Here is a 25,737-nt window from a genome sequence, read left to right as displayed (position 1 = left end):
AGGTAAATCAGACAATAAATATCCATTTAAAAAGAACAAAAAAACGGGGCTGGAGAGATAGCACAGTGGGTAGGGCGTTTGCCTTGCACGTGGCCGACCCGGGTTCAATCCCCAGCATCCCATATGGTCCCCTGAGCACCGCTAGGAGTAATTTCTGAGTACAGAGCCAGGAGTAACCCCCTGTGCATCACCAGGTGTGACCCAAAAAAACAAAAAACAATCAAACAAAACAGAACAAAAAAGGGCCGCGGTAATAGTACACTGGAAGGGCATCTGCCTTGCCCATGGCTGACCCTGGTTTGACCCCTGGTATCCCATTTGGTCCCCCTGAGCACCACCAGGAGTACAGAACCAGGAATAACCCCTGAACATCGCTGGGTGTGATCCAAAAAAGCCAAAAATAAAAATAAAATAAAAAGGTAGTAGACAAGCAGATTATACAACATTTAAAAAGCATTTAGTGAACTGGAAGATAGTCTATAGAATTCCCCTAAAACACAATTGAGAGATACAAAGATGTAAAACATGAGAGAGGAGATCAGATACTTGGAGGCTATATTAAGAAGCTGCAACAGGGCCAGGGAGAGTACTCAAAGAGTTTGTTTGCGTGCTTGGATCCACAGCACCACATGGTCCCCACAGCACCATGCTGGGAGTAGCCTCTGAGCACGGCTGGGTATGACCTAAAAACCAAACACCAAAAGAAAAAAGAAGCTGCAACGTATGTCTAGAAAGCAACTCCAGAAGGTGACCATTAAGGCAGTGATAGAGAAACATTTCAAAATCCATTTTACAAAAGAAATACACATTCTCAGTTCAAAGTAGACACGATAATAAATAAAACCTGAACCTCTAAAAAATGTGTGACACTCAGATTACACAGCAATGGGGATAGAGAACATATCCTAAAAGATTCCAGACAGAAAAAATATGAAATCATGTCTTTAAACTCCTATATAGCAACAGTATAAATTAAAAAATTTTTAAGAATCATCTTTAACACTTTGCAGGAAAACAAATTTCCACCTTGGAAATTATAAAGAGGAAGTAGACAGGACACTGAAATAAGATGTAGTTGAAGAAAATTTCTAGGATTAAGTGAATGGAAATTAGTATAGGGAGAAGACACGATCTAGTATAAAAAAGTTGGCCAAGACCCCACGTGCAAAAGTATAACAGTGAGAGAATAAACATACCTGTGATTTTATGTCTCGATGAAGAATTTTTCTATCATGAACATGTTTCAGGGCCAAACATATCTGTACAAACCAGTCCAAGATCTAGGGGCAGTGGGAGAAGGGAGACGTGTCATTTCTTACAAAATATATATTTCATGGTAGTTATTCCTAGATCCTTAAAAGTATCCAGAGCTACCTAGGATTATGAGGAATTAAATCTTTAAAAATTATAAGGTCTTGGGGTCAGAGAGCTAGTACAGCAGGTGTAGCATCTGCCTTGCACTTGGCCAATCCGGGTTCAATCTGTGGCATCCCATAAGGTTCCCCAAACACTGCCAGGCATAATTCCTGAGAGCAAAATCAGAAATAACCCCTTGAGCATCACAGGAATGGGCCCAAAATTTTTTTTTTAATTGGGGTACATTAGAAAATAAAAGGGAAAAATAAGATTACTTATTGGTTACAATAGAGGCATAATTCAAAGGTCCTTGAAATCAAAACAGAAATTAGATTTACATTAAATTTAATTTAACGTAAATTAGTGGGCATTACATTGCATTACATTGCATTAGTGGGCAACGTGATGTGAAGCTTTTAGAGTTAGAGATACAAGATAAAACCACATTTTAGGAATAAAACAGTAAGCCAGACTGACAGCATAAAGATGAAGCAATTATAGGGGACAGGGGAATAGCACAGAGAACTGGAACACATGCTGTGTTTTATTCAAGGCACCACATGGCCTCACAGTCTACCCAAAAGCAACCCCCAAGTACCGATCCAGGAGTAACCCCCGCCCCAGCACTGCTGAGTCTGACCCAGAAATAAACAAAAGGGTAACCAATCAATTATAATAATTAAGTTATATAAGAGCAATTATGTGCATATATATGTACACACCTGAGATATTATATAACATATAATTTACATAACTATATGCATCTACACATACACAAACACATGAGATATATTACACATGTAATAATTTTATTACAGAAAATGAGATGTCACCAGACTAAGTCAAGAAGTAACTAGCACAGAAATGTGACTAAGATATTGGCTTATGATCTAAGAACTGGTAATTACAATTAATGTTTCAATTACAAACAAGCACACACGAGGAATTCCAAACTCTAATGTACTTCTCAATAATTCTAAGGAGTAAGAGCCAACATGCTCACCTACATGCTCACCTACCTGATCCTCTTGGAACAAAATGCCTTTCTGAGCATTTATGCGTTTAAACAGATCCCCTCCTTCACAGTAATCCATCACTATGTAAAGGCAGCCATTTTCTATAAAATACAAATATTTTATTCCAGTTTTAAAATCACACCTGAGAAGTTGAGCTAAATAAAAAGTACTCAGAAATTTACTAAAGAGTAGCAGTTAGTTGTGTTCTATTAAGGAAGTGGGAAAAAAAAACCCAAAACAGAAACACACTCAAAAACAAGAATCAAGAGCAGTGAACCCCAGAAGAGAGCAGCTTGTCGCGATCTCTCCAGACCACAGACCAAGCCAATTCCACCCGGCCATCTCAGATGGAGAGGGTGTGCCCGCTTTGCCCACTCCAGATGAAAGCTCCAGTGGCCAAGAGCTTCCAGAAGAAAAACCCATGTGCACAGGTTCAGGGACGAAGACTCTGGGGCCACATGGTGGCAGCAGAAACAGGCTGGCCCTTCCAGTCTGCCCGCTGGCTTGGGGGCCTGGCTGTCACGCCCACCATCTGCCTCCCAGGCGCCATCTCAGCACATCTATGGCCTTGATCCAGAGACTCCCAAATGAGTCTCAAAATGGATTAGGACCACAGCCATTTGCAATTTTAGAATTCCAGATAGAATCTGGAATTTAGAATCTCAGGATATTCATAATAGCACTGCACTGCAGCACTGTCATGCCACTGTTCATAGATTTGCTCAAGCAGGCACCAGTAACATCTCATTGGGAGACTTGTTACTGTTTTTTGGCATATTGAATACACCACGGGTAGCTTCTCAGGCTCTGTTGTGCGGGTGGGATACTCTCAGTAGCTTGCAGGGCTCTCCAAGAGGGACGGAGGAATCAAACCCGGGTCGACCACATGCAAAGTAAATGCCCTACCAGCTGTGCTATCGCTCCAGTCCTAATAAGCAACAGAAAATAAAATTATCTAGCATCTGCCCCTGGCAGGCAGGCTTGAATAGTGGGAAAATTCGAAATAATGGTGGTGGGAAGGTGTAATGGTGGTGGGATTAGTGTTGAAATATTGAATGTAATCAATTAATGTGAACAACCTTACAAAAATAAAATTACAAAAAGAGAGAATCAAGGCAAAATATACTGGTAACATAGATTACATAATAAGAGATTAACAATTATTCACAAATCACTTAATCATTTTTTTCTACCTAGAATATACCCTCATATTGGATAGTGGTGTCCACACTGACTTCAACATCTCTGGAATATAAATAAGTTCTAAACAGATAAATTGATTTTACTTAACAGATATATTCCCTTGATTATCACATAAAAAAACGATCAATAAGTCAGAGATGGGTTACCTTAGTTTTCAACTAAACATAACTTTTTCATCTTTATTTGATCAACTTAATCAATTATTTATTTTTAAAAAATACAGTAATCGGGGGCTGGATCGATAGCACAGCGGGTAGGGCGTTTGCCTTGCACGCGGCTGGCCCGGGTTCTATTCCCAGCATCCCATATGGTCCCCTGAGCACCGCCAGGAGTAATTCCTGAGTGCAGAGCCAGGAGTAACCCCTGTGCATTGCTGGGTGTGACCCAAAAAGCCAAAAAAAAAAAAAAAAACAGTAATGGGCCAGAGTGATAGAACAACAAATACGGCGCTTTTGCCTTGCATGTGGTAGACCCAGGTTCGATCCTTGGCATCCCACATGGTCCCCCAAACAATACCAGGAGTAATTACTGAGTGCAGGACCAGGAGTAGTAAGCCCTGAGCATTGCCAGGTATGACCCAAAAACAAACATACAAAATAAATAGTAACAGATGCAGTGAGAAACTCTGAGGACCAACAGTGTATATTCCAGTCTCTCTTTTTTTTTCTTTTTGGGTCACATCCAGCAATTGAACCTGGATTGAACCTGGGTCAGTCACATGCAAAGCAACGCCCTACCCGGTGTACTATCACTCCGACTCACTTTGTTCTTTTTTAAAAGCACAAATCATCTTTGAGGAAACAGGAGGATGCAGAAATGCTCCATTCATCTTTAGGGTCTGGTCTACAAGGTACTTCCTTGCTTCTTTCCATCAACTAGACACACTCATATAATCCACTTTCTACCCTTTCCCTCTGCAAGTAAAGAGAACACTCTAAATTTACTAAAGCAAAACTAACGGGTGAGGCTATCACAACTCAGGAAACAGTGTTCCCTGCTTTCGCTTCTTTGACTGCTTGTACTTAACGGTCTCATTTTCAGCACTATTCATTCGGTCACCTGAGTGATCTTCTACCTTTTCACAGTCCTCATATTCCCTGTTGGTCAACTGCCTGTCATGTGCCATGTGACGTTTTCATAAGATCAAAACTTAACTACTTTTCATTGGTAGCACTTAGTGAGCACTTGGTTTTAAAAGAAAATCACTGTTATTACTGCAAATTCTTGCACTTACCAGGCTTTTAAAGCAATCTTAATAATTGTGTGCTAGTATTACTCTACAGCAGGGTAGGTGGTATCAGTACTATGCTAAAATCTAGTAATATCCTAAAATACCATAAACATATGAAGATAAAAAGCATTAAATTTTTTTCTTTCTGACAATACTTAGTAGAAGAGTCATTTTAAGAAAAAAAGTATCCAAAAGTCAGGATATTGCTTAGAAGTTCTTCTGAAGTTCTTTGCAAAATTTATCTGACCTTGGGGCTAGAGTGATAGCACACGTTTGCCTTGCACACGGCCAACCCGGATTCGATTCCCAGCATCCCATATGGTCCCCTGAGCCCTGCCAGGAGTAATTCCTGAGTGCAGAGCCAGGAGTAATCCCTGTGCATTGCCAGGTGTGACCGAAAAAGAAAAAAAAAATTTATCTGACCTTCAGAAGGAGAGAGTGACAGATATAGAATGATTGCATTCATTTGTGGTACATGAAAAAACATTGTATGAGACTAATACCAAGAATCGTAGAAACAAGGACCAGGATGATTGGTCCACAGGTGGAAGCCTGCCTCCAGTGCTGGGGGAAAAGGCAATTGGGATAGAGAAGAGACCACTATGACAAAGATAGTTGGAAATAATCAATCTGGATAAGAACTATGTGCTGAAAAACAGGTAAAGAAACAAATATGATAACCTCTCAGTATCTGTATTACAAACCCCAAAAGGAGAGGGAGAGGGAAAAAAGAGAGGGGAGGGGAGGAAAGAAGGGGTGAGGAAGGGAGGGACGGAGAAAGAGCCTGCCATAGAAACAGACTACAGTGGGAAGGAATCCAGGGATCTTGGTGATGGGAAATGTACACTGGTGGAGGGAGGGGTGCAAACCTGATAACAGCCTTGTAACTGTGTATTGCACAGTGATTCAATTAAATAAATAAGTGAATAAAAATTTAGAGACATATTGATCTGACCTTCAAATGATTCTCTATACTGGACAATATTTGGATGCTTCATGTCTGCCAACAAATCGACTTCTCTCCTGGATTCTTCTCTTTCTTTATTGGACATCTGAAATGGGAAGAAGAAGGAAATATCAAATTACAATGTTAAGTCCATCAATTAAAAAATATGGTTCAATGATTTAATGTTACCAATAGAGCACATTCAAATAACAAAATTAAGCAAGAAGTTATAAAAGAATGAGTTAAATTTACAAGTAAATACGCTTTTGGTAGTCACACTATATTGCCACAGAACAGATATTTCACTTTAAAAAAAAAAAAAACATAAATAATCTGGGAACACAGTTGGGGAGAAATTGACACCGGTGGAGGGATTGATGCTGAATTAGTGTATACCTAAAACTTAACTATCAGTAACTTTGTAAATCAATGTTTTTTAATAGAATTTTTTTTAAATAACAAACACAAATATCTTTATTTTAAAAATCTGAAAAGAATAGACAAACTGTGCTGAAATGAACAACTTTCTCTGTGATTATTTTTTCACTTACAAATTTCCAAATATTTTTTTACCTTTTTTGGGGGGCATGGGGACTTGGGGCCACAGCCAGCTGTGCTCAGGGCTTACTGCTCGCTTGGCACGCAGGAATCACTCCTGATGGGGCTCCAGGGATGATACGGGGTGCCAGGAATCAAACCCGGTTGATTGTACACAAGGCAAGCATCCCTACCCACTATACCCCAATGTTTTTATTAGTCTCTAAGAATAAGTCCTTTTTTTCCTCACCAGACTATTATTTGACTAAGCAAACAATACTATACTTACTCTAGAGATGCTAATTTCCTTGATAACATAATGTCGTCCATCTTCAGTAGATTTGACAAGGATAGCTTTTCCAAAGGAACCTTCTCCTATCTTCTGTAGTCTAGCATACTTCTCCATGGTTCTTCCCTAAGGCATCTTAATACACTAGACGTAAAAAATAACGTAAAAGAATGTTTAGGAAGATAAGACATGTCCTCTAAACTATGCATAATGTTTAATTCAGATTCTAATTCCTTACTGATTTTTAAGGGATATTTAAAGTATTGAAAGTTTTCAAAAAATTTATCCAAAGTGTCCTCATATAATTAAATTACTGGTAAAAGCAGGAAACCCACCCAGCAGTGCTCTACGGAACCTTGTGAGGACAGCAACCAACCCCAGGCTCCTGCGGCAAAACGTGCACTCACCCACTGAACGATGGCTCCGGGCCTGGAATTTCAATTTTATAAGAATGCTTTAGAGGGAGCTGGAGCAGTGGTACATCGGGGAGGCCATTTGTCTTGCACATGGCCGACCTGGGTTCAATCCCAGGTATCCCATATGGTCCCCCCAGCACCACTAGGAGTTAATTCCTGAGTGCAGAGCTGGGATAACCCCTGAGCATCGCCGGGTGTGACTCCAAAACCCAAAATAAAATATAAAAAATAAATCCTTTATACTGAAGAACACACACACACACACACACACACACACACACACACATACACACCCACTCACACACGCGTCAAAAATCTAAACAACAAAATTTTTTTTAAATGTTAAAGCTTTCAAACATACAACTGAACAGTCTTAGAGAAATGTCTACTCACTGGTGGTGTTGATAGCTGTATTAATAAAGTGCCTGCTCATAATGATTCTTTCAACCCAGTTATTATCAGTTATTATCTATCAAAATCTTTGAGAGACAATAAAGGGCAGAAGTTAAAGAGCACTAAAACCTAGGCCAAAGAGATAGTATAGGTACTTGCCTTACACATGTCCTATGCAAATTCAATCCCCAGCATCCCATAGGATTCCTGGAGTATGGCCAGGAGTAATTCCTGAGCACAGAACCAGAAGTAATCCCTGAGAATGCTGGGTGTGGGCCTAAAACCAAAATAATAATAATAATAATAATAATAATAATAATAATAAACAATACTACTAAATGCTTATAATCACTGTAGTTGGGTTTAGATCCCAACTTTCTCATTTATTTGTTATGTGACCTGGGAGCAGTTACTCACCTTTGTGTGGACTAGAATACAAACTTATAGAACTGTAGGAAGGATTGATTTCAGTAATGTACTGAGAATAATGCATAGCACGCAGGTAGCACTATGTCAGCATTTGTGTTTGTTACCCACTTAATTTGATGAGGAAAATAGTGTCTCAATTTTATTTTAATTTCTTTTGCTTATCAATGAATTTGAAAATTTACCTCATACCAAATAATCATGTCTATTTCTTTTCTTTTGAACTAGTCACTCATACTGTCACTGTCATCCCGTTGTTCATCAATTTGCTCGAGCGGGTAACAATAACGTCTCCATTGTGAGACTTATTACTATTTTTTGGCATATTGAATACGCCACGGGTAGCTTGCCAGGCTCTGCCATGGAGGGTGAGATATGAGATACTCTCGGTATCTTGCCAGCCTCTCTGAGAGGGGCAGAGAAATCGAACCTGGGTCTGCCTCGTGCAAGGCAAACGCCCTACTCGATGTGCTATTGCTCCAGCCTGTCACTCATATTACAGGTCCATATTCTATTAAGATAGTTTTTTTTTTAATTTGTAAGAGTTCCCTACTTATTTTTAGAGTTCCTTATTTAATACAGATGTTTGCCTTTCGCTGCTGTGTTGCTTCCTTTTATGCTATTTACCTGTCAATTATACTTAAAGATTTAGACATAAAATTTATTAATATTTTATTAGTTCTGCCTTTGTTATTCAAGATTATTAATACATTTGTCAAAACAATATAAAAAGGATGGCAGAAACAAAAGTCAGAATTCAATATGCTTAAGTAGTGCAAATTTAAAAAAGGACAGTGAGAGAGGGTGAGAGGAAGCAGAAGAATCACAAATGGAATCATTAGAATGCCTACTGGCAAGATTATCTTTATTGCAGAGATATATGAATTCACTGTTAATCTCAAACTAATAGATATTGGGCAGGAGAGAGAACACAAAAAGCTGAAGAGTGTAAAAGTCCTTTTGCATTCAGAAGATACTTCAAAGGACCAAGACAGGCTTTGCATGCAAAAAGCACAAATACCACCAGGAGTAAAACCCAAAGACTGCTGGATAGGGGCCCCTCCCACCCCCCCATCAAAATTAAAATATGTATTTAAGGGGCTGGAGAGATAGCACAGCGGGTAGGGCGTTTGCCTTGCACGCGGCCGACCCAGGTTCAAATCCCAGCATCCCATATGGTCCCCTGAGCACAGCCAGGGGTAATTCCTGAGTGCAAAGCCAGGAGTAACCCCTGTGCATCGCCAGGTGTGACCCAAAAAGCAAAAAAAAATAATAATAAATAAAATATGTATTTAATTTAACTAACTTGCTTTTTTTCTATGTCCATTCATAGCCAGCAGGCTTTCAATGTTAATTACCTTTTAGAAGTAAATAAACATTCCACAAAGTTGACTATTACAATATCTGTGAAGAAAGATCTCTTGTTGGAAATAAATCCAGATTTTTATTTCAACCATCAATTCAAAGTTTATTCTATTTTATTTTCCACCTAAATAAACTCTTGAGATGACAAAAACGTATTTTTTTTAAGAATTTTATATCTTTATTTTATTTTTATTTTATTTTTTTTAAATAAAAATTTATATTTTATTAAATCACCGTGTGAAAGATTACAATGCTTTCAGGCTTAGGTCTCAGTTATACAATGCTGAAACAACCATCCCTTCACCAGTGCCTATATACCACCACCAAAAAAAAAAAAAAAACCACACAGTACACCTCCCATCCCGCCCCCCCACCCCCTACCTTGTAACTGATAAGTTTCATTTTACATTCTGGTTACTTTGGTTACATTCAATATTTCAACACAAACCTCACTATTGTTGTTAGGAGTACCCCACTAGATTCAGACCTACTGTGAAGACAAATAAGGTCGCGCGGCTGCAGTAGCGGCCGCGCGGGACAAAAACGTATTTTTATTTGACTTGGGCCTGTAGGGCTGAAGTGACACTACAGCAGATAAGGCACTTAGCTTGAACATGGCTGACCCCAGTTCCATTCCCCATATAGTTCCCAGAGTCCACCAGGAGTGACCCTGAGTGTGGAGTCAGGAGTTAGCCCTGAGCATCACTGGGTGACGCACAAAAAACCAAAATCAAACATAAAAAAGTCTTGGGTCTGTAAAGAACCTGCTGAGGGAAAAATCAAAGGAACATTATGCCTTAAAAAAATTTATGGAGTCCAGTCACAAAGGATGGACAACCGCTGGGTCGGTGTCGAGTTCCCTGCAGCATCTGCCCGTAGTTGAGATGAGTTTACCCCTCAATTCCAAGCCTTTCCTTAATGGATTAACAGGAAAGCCAGTCAAGGTGAAACTTAAGTGGGGAATGGAGTACAAGGGCTACCTGGTGTCTGTGGATGGCTATATTCTTCAGCAAATACAGAAGAATACATAGATGGAGCATTGTCTGTACATCTGGATGAAGTTTTGATAAGGTGTAATAATGTCCTTTATATCAGAGGTGTTGAAGAAGAGGAAGAAGATGGGGACATGAGAGAATAATGTCTCTGACATTGGACAGTCAGGTATGTGCAAGCAGTGACCAGATACCTGGGGCCTCAAGGGATTCAGGTAAAAGTGAACCTTGTCCTCCCCTGTCCCAACGAGACCCTGAGTCGCTGCTCACGAATGGCCCTTCCAACTACTGATTTAGCTGCTCAATGGCCTGATCCCAGAGACTCACAAACAAATCTCAGAACCCAGTGGCTTTGGGCAGAAATATCTCCAGATTTAATTATTAAAATTTCAGAATTCCAAAAGCACACGACATTAATGTGCTATTCACAGTTAGCAATAGAAAACAAATTATCTAGTGTTGCCTTCTCAGCAGGTCTGAGTGTCAAGGGGAAATCCCCAACAATAATGGTGGGTCTGGTGTCAAAATATTGAATGTAATCAAAGTAGAGAGAGTAATGTGGAAATCATCTGTCACACAGGCAGGGGGAGGGTGTGGGATGGGGGGTATACTGGGGTTCTTGGTGGTGGAAAATGTGCACTGGTGAAGGTACGGGTGTTTCATCATTGTATGACCGAGACTTAAACCCGAAAGCTAAGTAACTGCTCTCACAGTGATTCAATACATGTATTTATAAAAATTTTGTAAAAATGTATGTGAGAGTCACCACTCACACTAGAAAAAATTGAGGGGCCCAAGAGGGAGTACAGCAGGCAGAGCACTTGCTTGCCTTGCACGAGGCTGACCTGGATTTGATCCCTGGAACCCCGTATGGTCCCCAAAGCACTACTGGGAGTGATCCCTGAACACAGAGACAGGATTAAACACTGATCACACCAGATGTGGTAAAACAAACTTAAAAAAATAAATAAAATTATAACCATTTCTATTTCTCTAAGAAATGTCAAGACTTTTAGCAAGTTTACAGAAACAACCACTTAACCACTTTAAACAAATCAATACTACTACAGCAACATCCTGAATTAAAGAATTCAAACATTTTCAACTCCAGGTCAGGTCAACTGGCAACCATAATAGCTATCTGGACACCGGCCAGAACTTGTTTCTTCTGTGTATAAAAGCTACATTACTGTGATGTTTAGGGGAAAAAATATCATCATAACCCCATCTTAGAAAGATAAGTCTCAAAAATAAAATTTAAAAATAACCACATAATGAAATTTTGTCACAACCGTCATCATTCTGTGACTTTCTGCCAAGAAACAAAAACAAAATCAGTCAATTTTGGCTCCACTTCAAAATTTGGTTGCCAGTTCCTTTCAAGGGTACAGTCACAAGATGTCCTTAGCACTGCATTCTACTGCCTACTATATCACTCAGCATTGTGCCTCTGATGAACCAGGCAAAGCCAATAAGAATCCACTGCCTGCCATCAAATGCCAGTGCAAATGCCTTTGTGACAATGAAACCATTGTTGTGGATTTCAGAGCAACTATTAGGTTTCCTCCCTTCCTTTGCTAGAAAGGCCTTACTTTAGAACTGCTCTAGAGTAGACCACACTAAAAGTAGAAGGAAAACATGAAAACGTAGATTCAGTGTTGTACGATATGTTTTACACAGCTCATTATTACCTAAAGAGGACAATTCTCAGCTAACACAAACCAAGAAGATCCTCAATGAAATAAAAGCTAACAACAAAGTTACTGTCAATTTGCTTATCCAAAATTAGTCCTAAACGAGAAAGAAACAAGAGGTTCTGATTATTATAATAAACTAAATTTATAAATACTTACCCCTTCTGTGCTGGTTTACAAAGTCAAATGAAATACCAATTTGACCGTATTCTTAAATTTCTAACAATTATAATTTCTATAGCACATGTGTATTGAAGGAATCAAAGTGCAATATCGAAGACCATTTTGCTATCTGAGCTCCGCCCCTCTCGGAGAGCCCCCGCAAGCTACCGAGAGTATCTCACCTACACGGCAGAGCCTGGCAAGTTACCCGTGGCATATTCAATATGCCAAAAACCAGTAACAAGTCTCACAATGGAGACATTTACTGGTGCCTGCTCAAGCAAATCAAGCAATGGGATGACAGCGACAGTGACCATGACAATTACATAATAATATAAGATCTCTTGATTTTCTGGATTCCTAAGATCAAGATAAAAATCTACAGAACCAGGGCCCAGAGCCATAGCACGACAGGTAGGGTGATTGTCTTGTGCATGGCTGACCTCTGATTCAATCCCAGCACCCCATATGGTCCCAGCACCATTGCTTGGAGCGACTCCTATGTGCAAAGCCAGGAGCAACCAGAGCATTGCTGGGTGGCCCCCAAACAGAAAAGCCACGAAAAGAAAATCTACATAACCAAAAGTAAACAACCTAACTTCTCTGAATCTTAGTTTTATCATTTAAAACCACAAAAAAATTAAACACAATGCTGTTTAGTGGACATCTGTAGCACTGTAATCCCGTTGTTCATCGATTTGCTCAAGCATGCACCAGTAATGTCTCCATTGTGAGACTTGTTGTTACTGTTTTTGGCATATCGAATACACCACGGGTAGCTTGCCAGGCTCTGCTGTGCGGGCGGGATATTCTCGGTAGCTTGCTGGGCTCTCCGAGAGGGATGGAGGAATCAAACCCAGGTGAGCTGCGTGCAATGCAAATGCCCTACCTGCTGTGCTATCACTTCAGTCCTTAATGGACATCACCAGAAGAAAATGAGAGCAAATCAGTCACAGAACAGGAAATTTCAAGACATAAAACTGTACTATTAACCACAAAGCAAAGAAATGGTAGAGAGATATAGTTAAAATCCTTCAGAAGAGTCAAAAGAAACTGAGTTGTTTCTTTAGCTAAATCTTTAAAAAGTCAAGTAATAAACAGAAGTTTATAAACACATCAAACGGAGCATACCATAACTTTTTCCTCAAACCTAATAGGACTTCAAAAAATCGTCAGGACAAAAACAAAAGGGGAGAAATAAAAGCAACAATAAAACTCTAGGAACTGCCAAGAATAAGTAGCGATGCTTTACGAAAATAGAGAAAACTCTTAAACCTTCAGAGAGAAATCAGTCAACCCTCACAAGAGACTAGGTAAATAACTGGAGACCCAGACAAGCTGAGTGTGAAGATAACATCCGGGCTGAAAGAACTGGTTCAAAAATTGTAGAAGTTGTGTTTTCTCTCCCTGGCTGTGGAGTTGGGTGAAGGATTAGCCCACACCAATCTTGACAGAAGCCCAGAGATGTCTAAACTGAGGATACCCACAGACAGCTGACTTAGGAAACTCCACAGCCATTCCTTGGCAGCACCAAGGTCACCTGCTATCCAAGCAGCCTAGAACAACTTTTGGAAGATTCGTACATGTTCCAGAGCCTTTATAACTTTCCATTAACAATATTCAAGATCCAATTTTTTTAAAATCACGAGGCATTGGGGCTGGAGTGATAGCACAGTGGGTAGGGCATTTGCCTTGCACACAGCCAACCCGGGTTCGATTCCCAGCATCCTATAGGGTCCCCCAAGCACCGCCAGGAGTAATTCCTGAATGCAGAGCCAGGAGTAACCCCTGAGCATTGCCGGGTGTGACCCAAAAAGAAAAATAATAATAATAATAATAATAAAGATACATTTTAAAAAATCATGAGGCATATTTTTTAAAAGGCCAGATAATTAAATGAAAACAATTTTCAATTTCAGAAACTATTCAAATATAAGGGATATAAAACTAAGGTACTTTGGAAGTACAGTGGGTAGGGCATTTGCCTTGCACGCGCCCAACCCAGGTTCCAATCCCAGCATCCCATATGGTCCCCTGAGCACCGCCAAGGGTAATTCCTGCGTGCAGAGCCAGAGCCAGGAGTAACCAAAAAAAAAAAAAAACTAAGACACTTTAAGCAAGATTAATACATTCAAAAATAAAAGATAAATAAAGATGATCTATAAGGGGTATATCAACAAAGAGCTAAATTTTTTTTAAATTGAATGAACATTATACAACTGAAATATAAAATGTCTAAAGTTAAGATCTCATTGTATGACTGGAAGGAAACAGGATACAGTAGAAGACTGGATTAGTAGTATAAAAAGATGTACCTATAGAACATATCCAACAAATTAACAAACAAAAAAATTTTAAGAAAGCTGAAAAGACTCATTATGACAAAGAGTTTTAAAATTTTTGATTCTTTGTTGGGGACCATACTAGTATCCAGAATGTTGGGAGCCCCGAGGCAGAGTGCTGCCCCCAAGCAGATCTCCTAGATCATTTTCCCTGAAGGAAGGGCTTTACATTTGTTTATATTTATGGCCCCAAGGGATCCAAATCCTGGCAGCCAACTTCCACTGCCCAACTGCTGCCACGCTCCAGGTCGCTTTCCACACGCTTGGGTGAGCCTCACACGACTGAATATATTCCTGGACTGCGTGGCCACAAAGCGGCCACACGACACACATCATCACCCTGGCAAGCTACTGAGTATGCAGCCCACACAGCAGAGCCTGGCAAGCTCCCTGTAACGGATTCAATGTGCCAAAAACAGTAACAATAACAGGTTACTGTTATTCCTGAAAGAGCTTCCAATTGTTGGGAAAGACAAGTAAGGAGATGTTGCTAAATTCTCAGACCTGGGACGAATGGTGAGGTTACTGGCGCCCACGTGAGAAAATCGATGAACAATAGGATGACAGTGATACAGTGATATTTATGTTCAACTAAACCCACATTTATATTTATGCTCAACTAAACCTGTTTATATTTATATTTGACCCAGCACTCTCTAATCCTACTGAAGAATGCTGTTCTGATGTTTTGTGGTTCTAGCTAAGGGCAGTCAGAGCTCTCAGTCCAGTGCTGTTAGACCCCTGCTCCCAGGCTTTGTCTTTGATTTCTGTCTCTTCCCAGTGCCCCTGCTGAAAGCCTGTTCACCTGGGGCTAATCCCTAGAAATTCTTAATCTTTAGATGTAGTCAATAATAAAAATGAAAACTTTGGGGAAAAGGGTAATTAGAAAGGTTAATTTAAAGTATGTGTTAAAAAGAATATTTTGAGAAATACTACAAAAAAAAAAACCTTTAAAGAAGAATACATGGGGCTGGAGTGATAGTACAACGGGTAGGGTGTTTGCCTTGCATGCGGCCGATCCCCGGTATCCCATGTGGTCCCCTGAGCACCACCAAGAGTGATTCCTCAGTACAGAGCTGAGTAATCCCCGAGCATCGCCGGAGTGACTCAAAAACCAAAAAATTAAAGAAAGAAAAGAAAAAAACAGAAGAAAGAAGGGAGGGAGGAAGAATACATATCAAAACATTATAAAACCATACTATTCATAATAGAAAAACATAGAAAGCACTCATATATATAGGTGGGTAGATAGATATAAATATATACATACACACGTATAAAAATTTATTTTGGCCTTTTGTGTCACATCTGGTGATGCTCAGAGGTTACTCCTGGCTCTGCACTCAGGAATCACTCCTGGCAGTGCTGAGGGAACCATATGGGATGCCAGGGATCGAACCCACATCGGCCCAGTGCAAGGCAAATGCCCTACCCACTGTACTATCCTCCAGCCCCAATATATATACATATATATATATAAATTTTTAACTCTAACTTTATATCAATTAGATAGTAAAAACAGAATTTTTAAATGTTATCTAGGAAAATGATAGCAGGGTGTGGAGAAGAATAAAGTTAAACTAATTTGCTCACACCAACACAAATGCAGATGATAAAACACTTTAACAAAGTTTAAATCATAATGGTAATAAAAGATGGGATAATAATTGTTTACAATCTAAAGAGTAAGATAGTTTAAGAATTAGTTTTAGGGGCCAAAGTAATAGTACAGCAGGTAGGGTGTTTGCCTTGCAAACTTGCAAACTGGTTTCTATCCCCAGCATCCTACAGGGTCCCCTGAGCACTGCCAGCAGTAATTTCTGAGTGCAGAGCCAGGAGTAACACCTGAGCATGGTGTGGCCCCAAAATCAAAACAAAAGGAATGAGGTAGTAAGGCAGCTTTGTATGATACAAAACCAGTAGTTTGAGGGGACCCAAGAGATAGTACAGGAAGTAACACTTGCCTTACACATGGCAGAGTCAAGATTTGAATACCAACAAAACATATGGCCCACAAACAAATTAAAAAATCTTAAGGAATAATTATAACTTAATAAAAAAATATATGCTTAGATCCTACTGCACCAACAGCTCTGGTCCAGAGACACAGCAGCTGGAGGAAGACACCACATCGCTGGAGATCTCTCAGGACCCCAAACCGAGCAAATTTCACCAGCACCTCAGATGGAGCGGGTGTGCTCTCTCCGCCTGCACCAGATGAAGCCCCGCTGACCAAGAGCTTCCACAAGCAAGGCCCAGGTGTGCGGGTACCAGGACTAAGACCCCAGGCCACACGCTGGCAGAGGGGCTCAGCTGTCCCTCCCCAGGTTCCCACCCGCTCGGCATCCGGGCTGTCATGCCCACAATCTGCCTCCAGGCGCCATCTCAGCGCATCATCGGCCCTGGTCCAGGGATTCTCAATTGAATCCCCCAATGGATTAGTTCCCTACAGAGATGTCTCTGGACTCCAACCATTTACAATCTCAGAATCCCAGAAGTGTGCAACCACTCATCATAGTCAAAGTGAGCAACAGAAAATAAATTATCGGGGCTGGAGCAATAGCACAGCGGGTAGGGTGTTTGCCTTGCACGTAGCCGACCGGGGTTCGATTCCCAGCATCCCATATGGTCCTCTGAGCAACACCAGGAGTAATTCCTGAGTACAGAGCCAGGGGTAACCCCTGTGCATCGCCAGGTTGACGCAAGATGAAAAAATATCTAGCATCTGCCCCTGACAGGCAGGCTTGAATCATGGTGGAAAAATTCAAGCAAATGATAATGCCCCAAAGCAGAGAGAGTGTATTGGGGAAATTGTCTGCCATAAAGGCAGGGTGAGGGGGATAACGGGGGACCAGGTGGCGATAACGGGACATTGGTGGCGGAAAATGTGCACTGGTGGCAGGATGGCTGTTCAATCATTATATGGCTGAAGCTCAAACATGAAAGCTTTGTAACTGATCTCAAGGTGATTCAATAAAAATAAAAAATCATGCTTATCAAAAACCAATATAATTAAAAACTCAAATGACAAGGAAAACATCTATGTTATTTTCCTCGTATCACCACTCATTTTTTTCTAATTAATGGAAACCGCCTAGATGTTCATAAGAAAATATATGACAGAAAAATAGATAAAGGCTATGAGGTTCAAAGTTTACAGGAGGGTAGCGAAGAGATAGCTCGATGGTGTGCAAGCTGCAACTGCGCTTGGGGTGCCAGGTACGCTACAGACTAGATGGAAACCGGGCTCCGCTGCCTGGCCCTCCCAGCACTGCGGGGAGCGAGCACAAGCACAGGGCCAGGAAGAGGCCCTGAGTACCACTGAGCGTGTCACCAAAACAAAAAGCAAACAAAAAAGTTTTATTTTAAAGGTACCAACAGGAGCGTGGAAGCCTGGCAGTGTGGGTGGTGGTAGAATGCCGCTTGGCAGTTGTCACACAACTGTGCCACATCACATCTGTGGATAATCACCAAGGTGGCATGGCACCCAAGATTGCTAGCCATGCAATGTGCACTCCAGCACACAATAAATAAGAGTATTCGTGTACCACATCCAAGTGTGTGTGCAATACACAGTGAGCTCTGGGACCAAAACTGGAGCAAGACAATCACACAGGCCAACAATAACAAAAGGCAGGGAAGGCAACTAAGTTAACACGAAAAGAAATAGAAATGGCATGATCTAACAACCTATAATCAGAAGTGTAATTGAAAAGTATGAGATAAGATTTACATAAAACATTACAAAAGATGAGGGCCGCAGTGATACTATAGCTGGCCAGGCGCCAGCTTCGTACATGGACTACCCAGCTTCAGACCCCCCAGTACCATATATGAGCCCCTAAGCCCCACCAGGAGTGACAGCTGAGTGTAGAGCCAGAAGTAAGCCCTGAGCACCACCAGGTGAGGCACCAACCATCCCCCCCCACACACATACATACATACCAAATTACAGGAGGAAACACTTTCACCCATTATGTGGGAATAGTCAGAAAGTTTGTATTGTACTCTATTACAGGAAATTAGAAACAAAATGGGAATGTAAATTTATATAAATACTAAGGAAAATAATTCAGCAGTATCTAGAAAAATTACAAATATTTTCAGTTTGACACAGTAACTCCATTTCTAGGAATTCACCCTATAAATATTTCCACATGTAGATAATGATAAATGCACAAAGTAACCCCCTGCAGTACTGTTTGTAGTGATAAAACTTTAATCCACACAGAAGACAAAAAAAGCTTTACAGTGACCACATCTGTGTATTAAAAAGAAAACATATGTGCATATTTTATATTTGTGTATATGTAAACATATATAAAAATGTTACAGGTATATGCACATAATGGCTCATTAAATAGATTATGTCTCTAAAAAAAAGATACACTGTCCACTGCTAACACTGATAACAAAAAAAAGGAACTGAGCTGTTAAAAGTTTTTCTATCTTTTATGCCTTCTGAATTTAAAACTATGTGAATTATTCAAAACGAAATATGCTTGATGCCAATAATAAATGGCTGGTAGAAAGAAATAGAAAAGACTACCTAAGATTCCTGAGTGCAGAGCCAAAAGCAAGCCCTGGGAAGACACTGCCGCAGATAAGATAGTACAGCAGATAAGGCGCCTGCCAGTATGCAGCAGACCTGGGTTCAACCCCCAGCACAGCATACTGGCCTCACCCAGTTAGGCATGATCCTTGAATTAGGACAATTCCTCACATGGAAACAAGAGTTTCTCATTTCAAATCTTTTTTCTTCTGAGGCAGAGCCACAGTCAGTGGGTGCTACGGGGCCCAGAGTGCCAGGGATCCCACCCAGAGTTCCCGTCTGCACACCATGTGCCTCAGCCCTCTCAATCATCTCCCCTAGTCCATTTCCACTCTGACATTCAAGATTTTCCTGCATAGTATCACTTTTCAAGTCAACTATGTTCCCAAAAAATTGTAAAGGCGATCAGAGCGACAGTATATTGTGTAAGGGACTTGCCTTGCATAGGGCCAGATCAGCGTTCAATCCCCAGAACCACATATGATCCTTTGGGCCAGACCAGAAGTGATCCCTGAACTCAGAGTCAGGAGCAAGCTCTGAGAACACTGGGTGTGCCCCCCTCCCCACTCCAACCACCACCGCCAAAAAAAAAAAAATTAAATTAAATTAATTCCCAGCACCTCAAATGGTGTGTTCCCCCATCTCAAGCACTACCCCGGGTCACTGCTGAGCACCTAGGAATGGCCCCTGAGCAAGAGGGCGTGAGCCAGATCCATTAATCATCCAACCCCACCTCCGCAGATCTTAGACTTGACTCAAATTAGGCATCTTTCCTCAAGTTTTGTTAAGAACTTCTTTAAGTCACAAATACACAATGCCAAGCATAAAACGTTTATACCAAATATGAAAAATATCAAGAGTAAATATCAAAGGTAAAAACCTGTAGCCCCACAAATCTAGAATGCATGCTGACAGCCACTGAGCTCTGATCAGCTGTTTCGGTGATTTGATAGATGAGAGGTTCTGGTAAAATAAAATCAACAGATTCCAGTTCGGAGGTCTTTACAGTACTGTCTGCAGCAATAATAGGGAATCATAGATATCGCAGAATAACCGAATTTTTAATTGTGGGGAAGGATCAATTTATAGTCTATGCCCCCCCTTAAAAGGCCACAAGAAGCTGTGATAAGGGGTGAACAGGGCCACACGGCCACACCCAGCAACATCAGAGCCTCCCACACACTGCGCATGCGCTCTGCCTCTTGAGTTACCTCCCCAGTGCCTCAGTTTACTTCTCAGTATAGAGTCCAGTCTTATTTCTCATTATGCAAAGGAGAAAACAAGGACGGGGTTCCCACTAACTTATTTTCAAAATACTTTTCTTGTTTGCAATTCTATTCAGATAACCATTAACAGTCTCTATGGTGGAAAGTACCAAAACGCAAATAAGAAGCTTCGTGACTTTGAAGATTGGATAATTCACTTTGAAACACAGAGCCAATAAAATTTTTAAATGACCTAAATTAAGAACTCCTGCGGCTAACTTTCATAACCCCTACCAAACTCCTAATGGTGACTTACTGTGCAAAAACCTGGTTGGCCATTTCTTTAATTAGAGGGCAGGGGTGTTAATACATACCCAGTTGTATCAACACCTGGTTGCTGAGGGGCTACTCCTGGGTTTGTGCTCTGAGGGTAATATTCAAGAGGATCAAAATCAAGTCAGCACCATGCAAGGCAAGTGTCTTACATTCCTTATATCTCTCTGAACACCCAAACCTGTTATATCACAAAACAGGATCCTTACCTTCCGTTAAGGAGAGTAGTAAGAAATTTTAAATAGAAAAGAGCTGTAGCTCCTCTAACATCAGACAAATCTAAACTAAAAACAAAGGACTACTCCCGGATTTGGCTTTCCTCCATCACCTCCACAATACTGCTGCATCATAAGAAAAAGCTGTAATCCACATATATTGGCTACTTTAATCCTTCACAAAGAGTTCTAATGTAACCATGGCAATAAAAATGTTTCTTCTAACATTGGAAAATAAAGATTGAGACTTAAAAAAAAAACTCTAAAAAGAACTTTTAATGCCTGCTATGAAAACTGATTAAACGATGGAAACTGAAAGATGGCAAAGTACCAGATTAAGTGGTTGTCGGTTTCTAATCAAAGTGTATTCCAGAATTTAAGAATAGAGCGAACAGGTAAACAATGGCAACAACGGCTTATCCATGCCCAAGTTACTGTTTTAATTCCACTATTGCTATTTTTGTTTTCAGCGACTTTTCAGGGATTGCTTTTTTCAGTAAGAGTTGCTGTTCTTTAGAGAATTAACATTCATTAGGTGAAGACCTGATCCTCCCCGGATTCGGTGAGTTACGCGTGCAACCTCCAGCTAAGCAAGTCTAAGTAAGCAACCTCTCCTCGTTTCCAAACTGATCTCTACTATTTTGCATGTCATTGCTTCCCTCCGGTGCAACTCACCTCCATGGCACAGGACGTTAGTAGAAATAACGGTGGCGATCGATAAGCATCAGACTAGGGTTAGCAGTTTAGAAGTCTTCCTAGGGGACTTAACGAGACAGAAGCACCTTCCCGCATTTCAGAAATGACATCCTGAAAGGAAAAACCAGCTCTGCCGACGTAGCAGCAGCAGCAGCAGCAGCAGCAGCAGCAGCTCACGGTGCAGTGTGAAAGCGGGGCACTGAGACACCCTGACACCAGCCTTTGGCTAAACCCTCAGGCTTGACTCCGTCCGGACCCGGGCAACGCCCCGCGAGACAAGTCCACACCACCGGGGCGAAACAAACAAACTGGTTTCAGAGCCTCTAGGAAACGGCAGGCGGCAGGGGGAGTGACTGGGTTACCGCCTCTCCAACTGGACCCGGGAGGCTGCCAGTGGCCTCGGCGGGGCGGAGGACAGCGGCCTGCGGGACTGGGAGGCCACCTGCCGAGGCAGTCTTCCTGCCTGCCAACGCCAGCTCTAGACTGCGGGCTAGGCGGAGAACTTGGGACTCGCGGCTACACACTCTGCATCTCAGCGCCCCAGGAACCCCGGAGCGCGCGCTGAGAAAGGGGGCGGGAGGAGCAGCGGGCGCGACTCTGGCGCCGGCGTATGACGTCAGCGCGCGGAAGTCGGCGCGCCCTGGGGACGGCCGGGAGGGAGTGGGCGGGGTGAGGGCGGGGACAGGGCAGGGCTAGAGGAGGTTACCCCCCTCCCCCAGGTTGCGGGAGCCTCAGAGTGAAGGTGAAGCTGACAAGGAGGCCGACGCTCACTAACCAGCTGCTTGGGAATAAGGCATATTCCAAAATGTGCCTCCGAACCTAATACACAGGGAAAAGCACTTTGCAGTTTCCTTACGAGCTTTTACATAGGGTTGTCACGTTCTCTGAGTAATTGTCTTAAAAAGCGAACTTTTTTCCTTAATGTATTTTGGATGATTAAAAAAAAAAAAAATGGGCATAGGACCGGAGATGTGGTATAGTGGTAGAACATGTGCCTAGAATGTGTGAAGGCACGGTTGTATCCTGGGCACATCAAAAAAAAAAAAAAGAAGAAGAAGAAGAAGGAGGAGGAGGAGGAAAATCCTGCAACAGGAAAGCATAAATAAATTAGACCACACCACCGCCGGCCAAGACCCCTCTGTTTTCCGCCAGTTTGGAGTTTAGTCATATTTGTAAGAAGTGCTTTATTCCAGGGGGCGGAGCTATAGTAAAGCGTTTGCCTTGAACTCAGCCACCCCGGGTTCGATCTCCGGCACCCCATCACCAGCTGAAGTGATCCCTAAACACTGAGCCAGAGGTAAGCCCTGAGTACCGCCAGGTGTGAACCAAAAGGTGCTTTATTCCAATCAAGTGAATAGAATCGTTTGCCTTCTTCGCCAGAAGATGGCACTGCAAGTCATCCAACCTCGGAAAGGAGCCCATCGCAAAGATTCAGCAACTAATCAACCTCCTTGTGGAGAACTTAAGTTTCCTTAGTTTTCCTAGGCTAAGCTGACCTCCTGTAACCCATTCCACCCACAGGAAAGCCGCAGGAATTTTGGCATCTGAAGGCACAATAACTCCATTTCTACCCACGGTCCCTCTGCACAGCGTAGCTACAGGAAAAGGATGCCAACTGCTAATCTCTGAAAATTCTTTTTTTATGCATGCATGAAGTTTGAGTAGAGTACTTTACATTCCTGACATAAACTGCTGGTGAAAATAAAAACTGCTACAATCCAGAGAAGGCATGCGTGCAATATCCATCTCCTTGAATAAATCCCTTCTAATACAAGTGGGCCATGATGAACACATACACATTGTTGTTCATTGCCAGAAAAATTAGAAGCAATGTAAATGTCTAACAATAAAGAATTAATGAAACAAGTTGTATTCTAACAGGAAAGCATTCTAATAGTACTGAAAAGGATGACCAGGTCCCACTGGGGTTTTCAGACAACCTGACAGGGCTGTTTTGTTTTCATTTTTGTTTTATTCCATTCCTCCTCAGCCCCCTTTATTTAAGTACTCTGATTTTACAAAGTTGCTCAAAATACATTTGTTACAGACATTCAACATTCCAATGCCAATCCCAACGCAAGGTGACTATTGTCTCCCTTTTTTCTACCACCCCCCAAGCCTGCCCCCTTAGCAGTCACACAATAATTTATTTTATGTTGCTCATTACAGCTAAATGGCTAATGGACTTATTAAAAATACTTAAGTAAAAGAAAATTTATGAAAATTGTATCCCTGAAAGAGCCTCCAATGCGGCACCATCGGAAAGGACGAGTAAGGCGAGGCTTCTAAAATCTCAGGGCGAGGATGAATGGAGACATTACTGAGACTGCTAGAGAAATTCGACGATCAACGCGATGATAATGATGATGATGTTATATCTCACCATAGGGTCATTAAGTCTGACTGAGCGTTTACTAAGCTTTTGTTGCTAGTTGAGCTTTCTGTGTAAGTGCTTTTGTTTATTGAGCTTAGTTGGCCTCTCTGATACTTTCCCATCTAATATTGGGATGTCGGTATTATAGAATTTGGTGTTGTCATGTGACTGCAATTGCAGCTGAGTGTTTTCAGAAATTCCAGAATATGTAACTGGGCAATGAGCTTACGTGATTGTCAGTTGTGGAATGTGAGTGAGGCTGTTGGGCTACTGGAAGTACAGGGGTTTAGGGGAGGAGGCTATCTGCCCCTACTCCGAGAAGACTTCAGAGTTCTCAGCCTGAAGACCTGTGTTCCTGGGCTTTGGGGCAGTTTGTCACTGGCTTGCTGTTTAATGCAAGAGCCCTGTACTGAAGCCAGGGATTATGAGAGGTCCTAACCTATGGTCTTAGGGACCTGCAGGACTGCATCCCGTGATGCTCAGGGAGACCTCCAGACCTGCACTCTGTAATGCTCAGGATGCCATGTGATGCTGAGGATTGAACCCCAGCCTGACATTTGTTTAGCATGCACTGTACTTTCTCCCAGTCAAAAAGATACCCTTTTAGATCATTGGTGGAGGAGAATGGGCACTGGTGAAGGGATTGGTAAACAATCACTGTAAGAGTGAAATGCAAACACAAAAGTTCATAAGTTTTTAACTGTACAGCACAGTGATTCACTAACAAAATTTCTTTAATAAATAAAAAATTAAAAATTTAAATTAAAAAAAGATGCCCTTTTAGAACAGGTAAACGGGTTAGTGAAGCAATTTACAGCACCTGTACATTTTAATGTTTTTCTTTTTACAGTAAGAATAAACTTGGATTTCTGTGATAACTTTTAGGGAAAAATAGGAGGGGGAAGGAAACCACACCTGTCTGTGCTCAGGGTTTACTTCTGCTCTGTACTCAAGGCTCACTAATGGCCATGCTCAGGGACCATTATGGGGTGCCAGGGACTTAATCCCAGTCAGCTGCATGAACTGCATAGTGCCTTGCCAGCTGAATTATGTGTCCCAGCCCTGATGATGATAATGATGATGATGATATTCATGATGATGATGATGATGATGATGATGATTTGGTTTTTTGGAATCACACCTGGCAATGCTCAGCCAGTTACTCCTGGCTCTGCACTCAGAAATTTCTCCTGGCAGTGCTCAGAGGACCATAGGGGATGCCAGGAATCAAACCTGGATCGGCCATGTGCAAGGCACATGTCCTATCTGTTGCACTATCAATCCAGCCCCAGCCCTGATTATTTTTAAATAAATATTTTATTGGCTTTTTCTGTCAAACAACAAACCCAGTCTTTGTTTCTTTGGAAAACGCCCAAACAAATATATATATATGTATATATATTTGTATGTTTTGTAGTAAACATAAATATACTAAGATAAGAACCCCAGTCTCCATTAACAGAATACATCTCCTGCTAACTCCTCTTGAAAAACCCATGTTAATGGCTGTCAATCTACATTTTTCTCTAAATTAATCAAAAAAGAATGAGAGAGCAGGGACGATAGCTCCAAGGGCTGGAGCATGTGCTTTGCATACAGGAGGCCTGGGTTCCATCCCTAGAGCGTCACTAGGATGACCCCAAGGAACAGTCCTGGAGTAGTCCCTGAGCACCTCCAGGTATGGCTCAAAACCCCAAAATGATGTTTTGATATATAAACGAATTAGCATGCTTGTATATCTTATTCTTTTCAAATAAAATTAGTATGCACATTTTGCTACTTGCATTTTTAAATACTATAGCATATCATAAATATTTTTCTATAAATCAACTTATTCTTGTTAATTACATCTATATTCCATGATATTAAAATACCAAAACCCCAAGATATATCATTGATTTTCCAGTGGCTTTTTGTTTTGTTTTTGTTTTTTGGCCACACCCTGTGATGTTCAGATATTATTCCAGGTTCTGCACTTCAGGAATTACTCCTGG

The 25,737-nt window shown here is 41.3% G+C and overlaps 1 protein-coding gene and 1 pseudogene across 1 annotated transcript in view; one reads left to right on the top strand and one right to left on the bottom strand.

Moving 5' to 3' along the window:
• Positions 1–21,940, bottom strand: part of NEK1 (NIMA related kinase 1) — a 139,717-nt gene extending 117,777 nt beyond the window's left edge. Inside the window, exons 1-5 of the mRNA XM_055122047.1 lie at positions 21,349–21,940; positions 6,579–6,722; positions 5,762–5,858; positions 2,376–2,473; positions 1,197–1,280 (exon numbers count right to left, since the gene is read on the bottom strand). Coding sequence (XP_054978022.1) covers positions 1,197–1,280; positions 2,376–2,473; positions 5,762–5,858; positions 6,579–6,695 — 396 coding nt within the window. The 5' untranslated portion in view covers positions 6,696–6,722; positions 21,349–21,940. The remainder of the gene's footprint in view (positions 1–1,196; positions 1,281–2,375; positions 2,474–5,761; positions 5,859–6,578; positions 6,723–21,348) is intronic.
• LOC101542845 (small nuclear ribonucleoprotein F-like) lies at positions 10,063–10,316 on the top strand (annotated as a pseudogene).
• Positions 21,941–25,737: the final 3,797 nt, after the last annotated feature.

The sequence above is a fragment of the Sorex araneus genome, chromosome 1 (assembly GCF_027595985.1).
Source record: "Sorex araneus isolate mSorAra2 chromosome 1, mSorAra2.pri, whole genome shotgun sequence".
NCBI classification, from domain to species: domain Eukaryota; kingdom Metazoa; phylum Chordata; class Mammalia; order Eulipotyphla; family Soricidae; genus Sorex; species Sorex araneus.
Note: the sequence above shows the minus strand (reverse complement) of the source record. Positions and strands in the feature narration are given on the sequence as shown.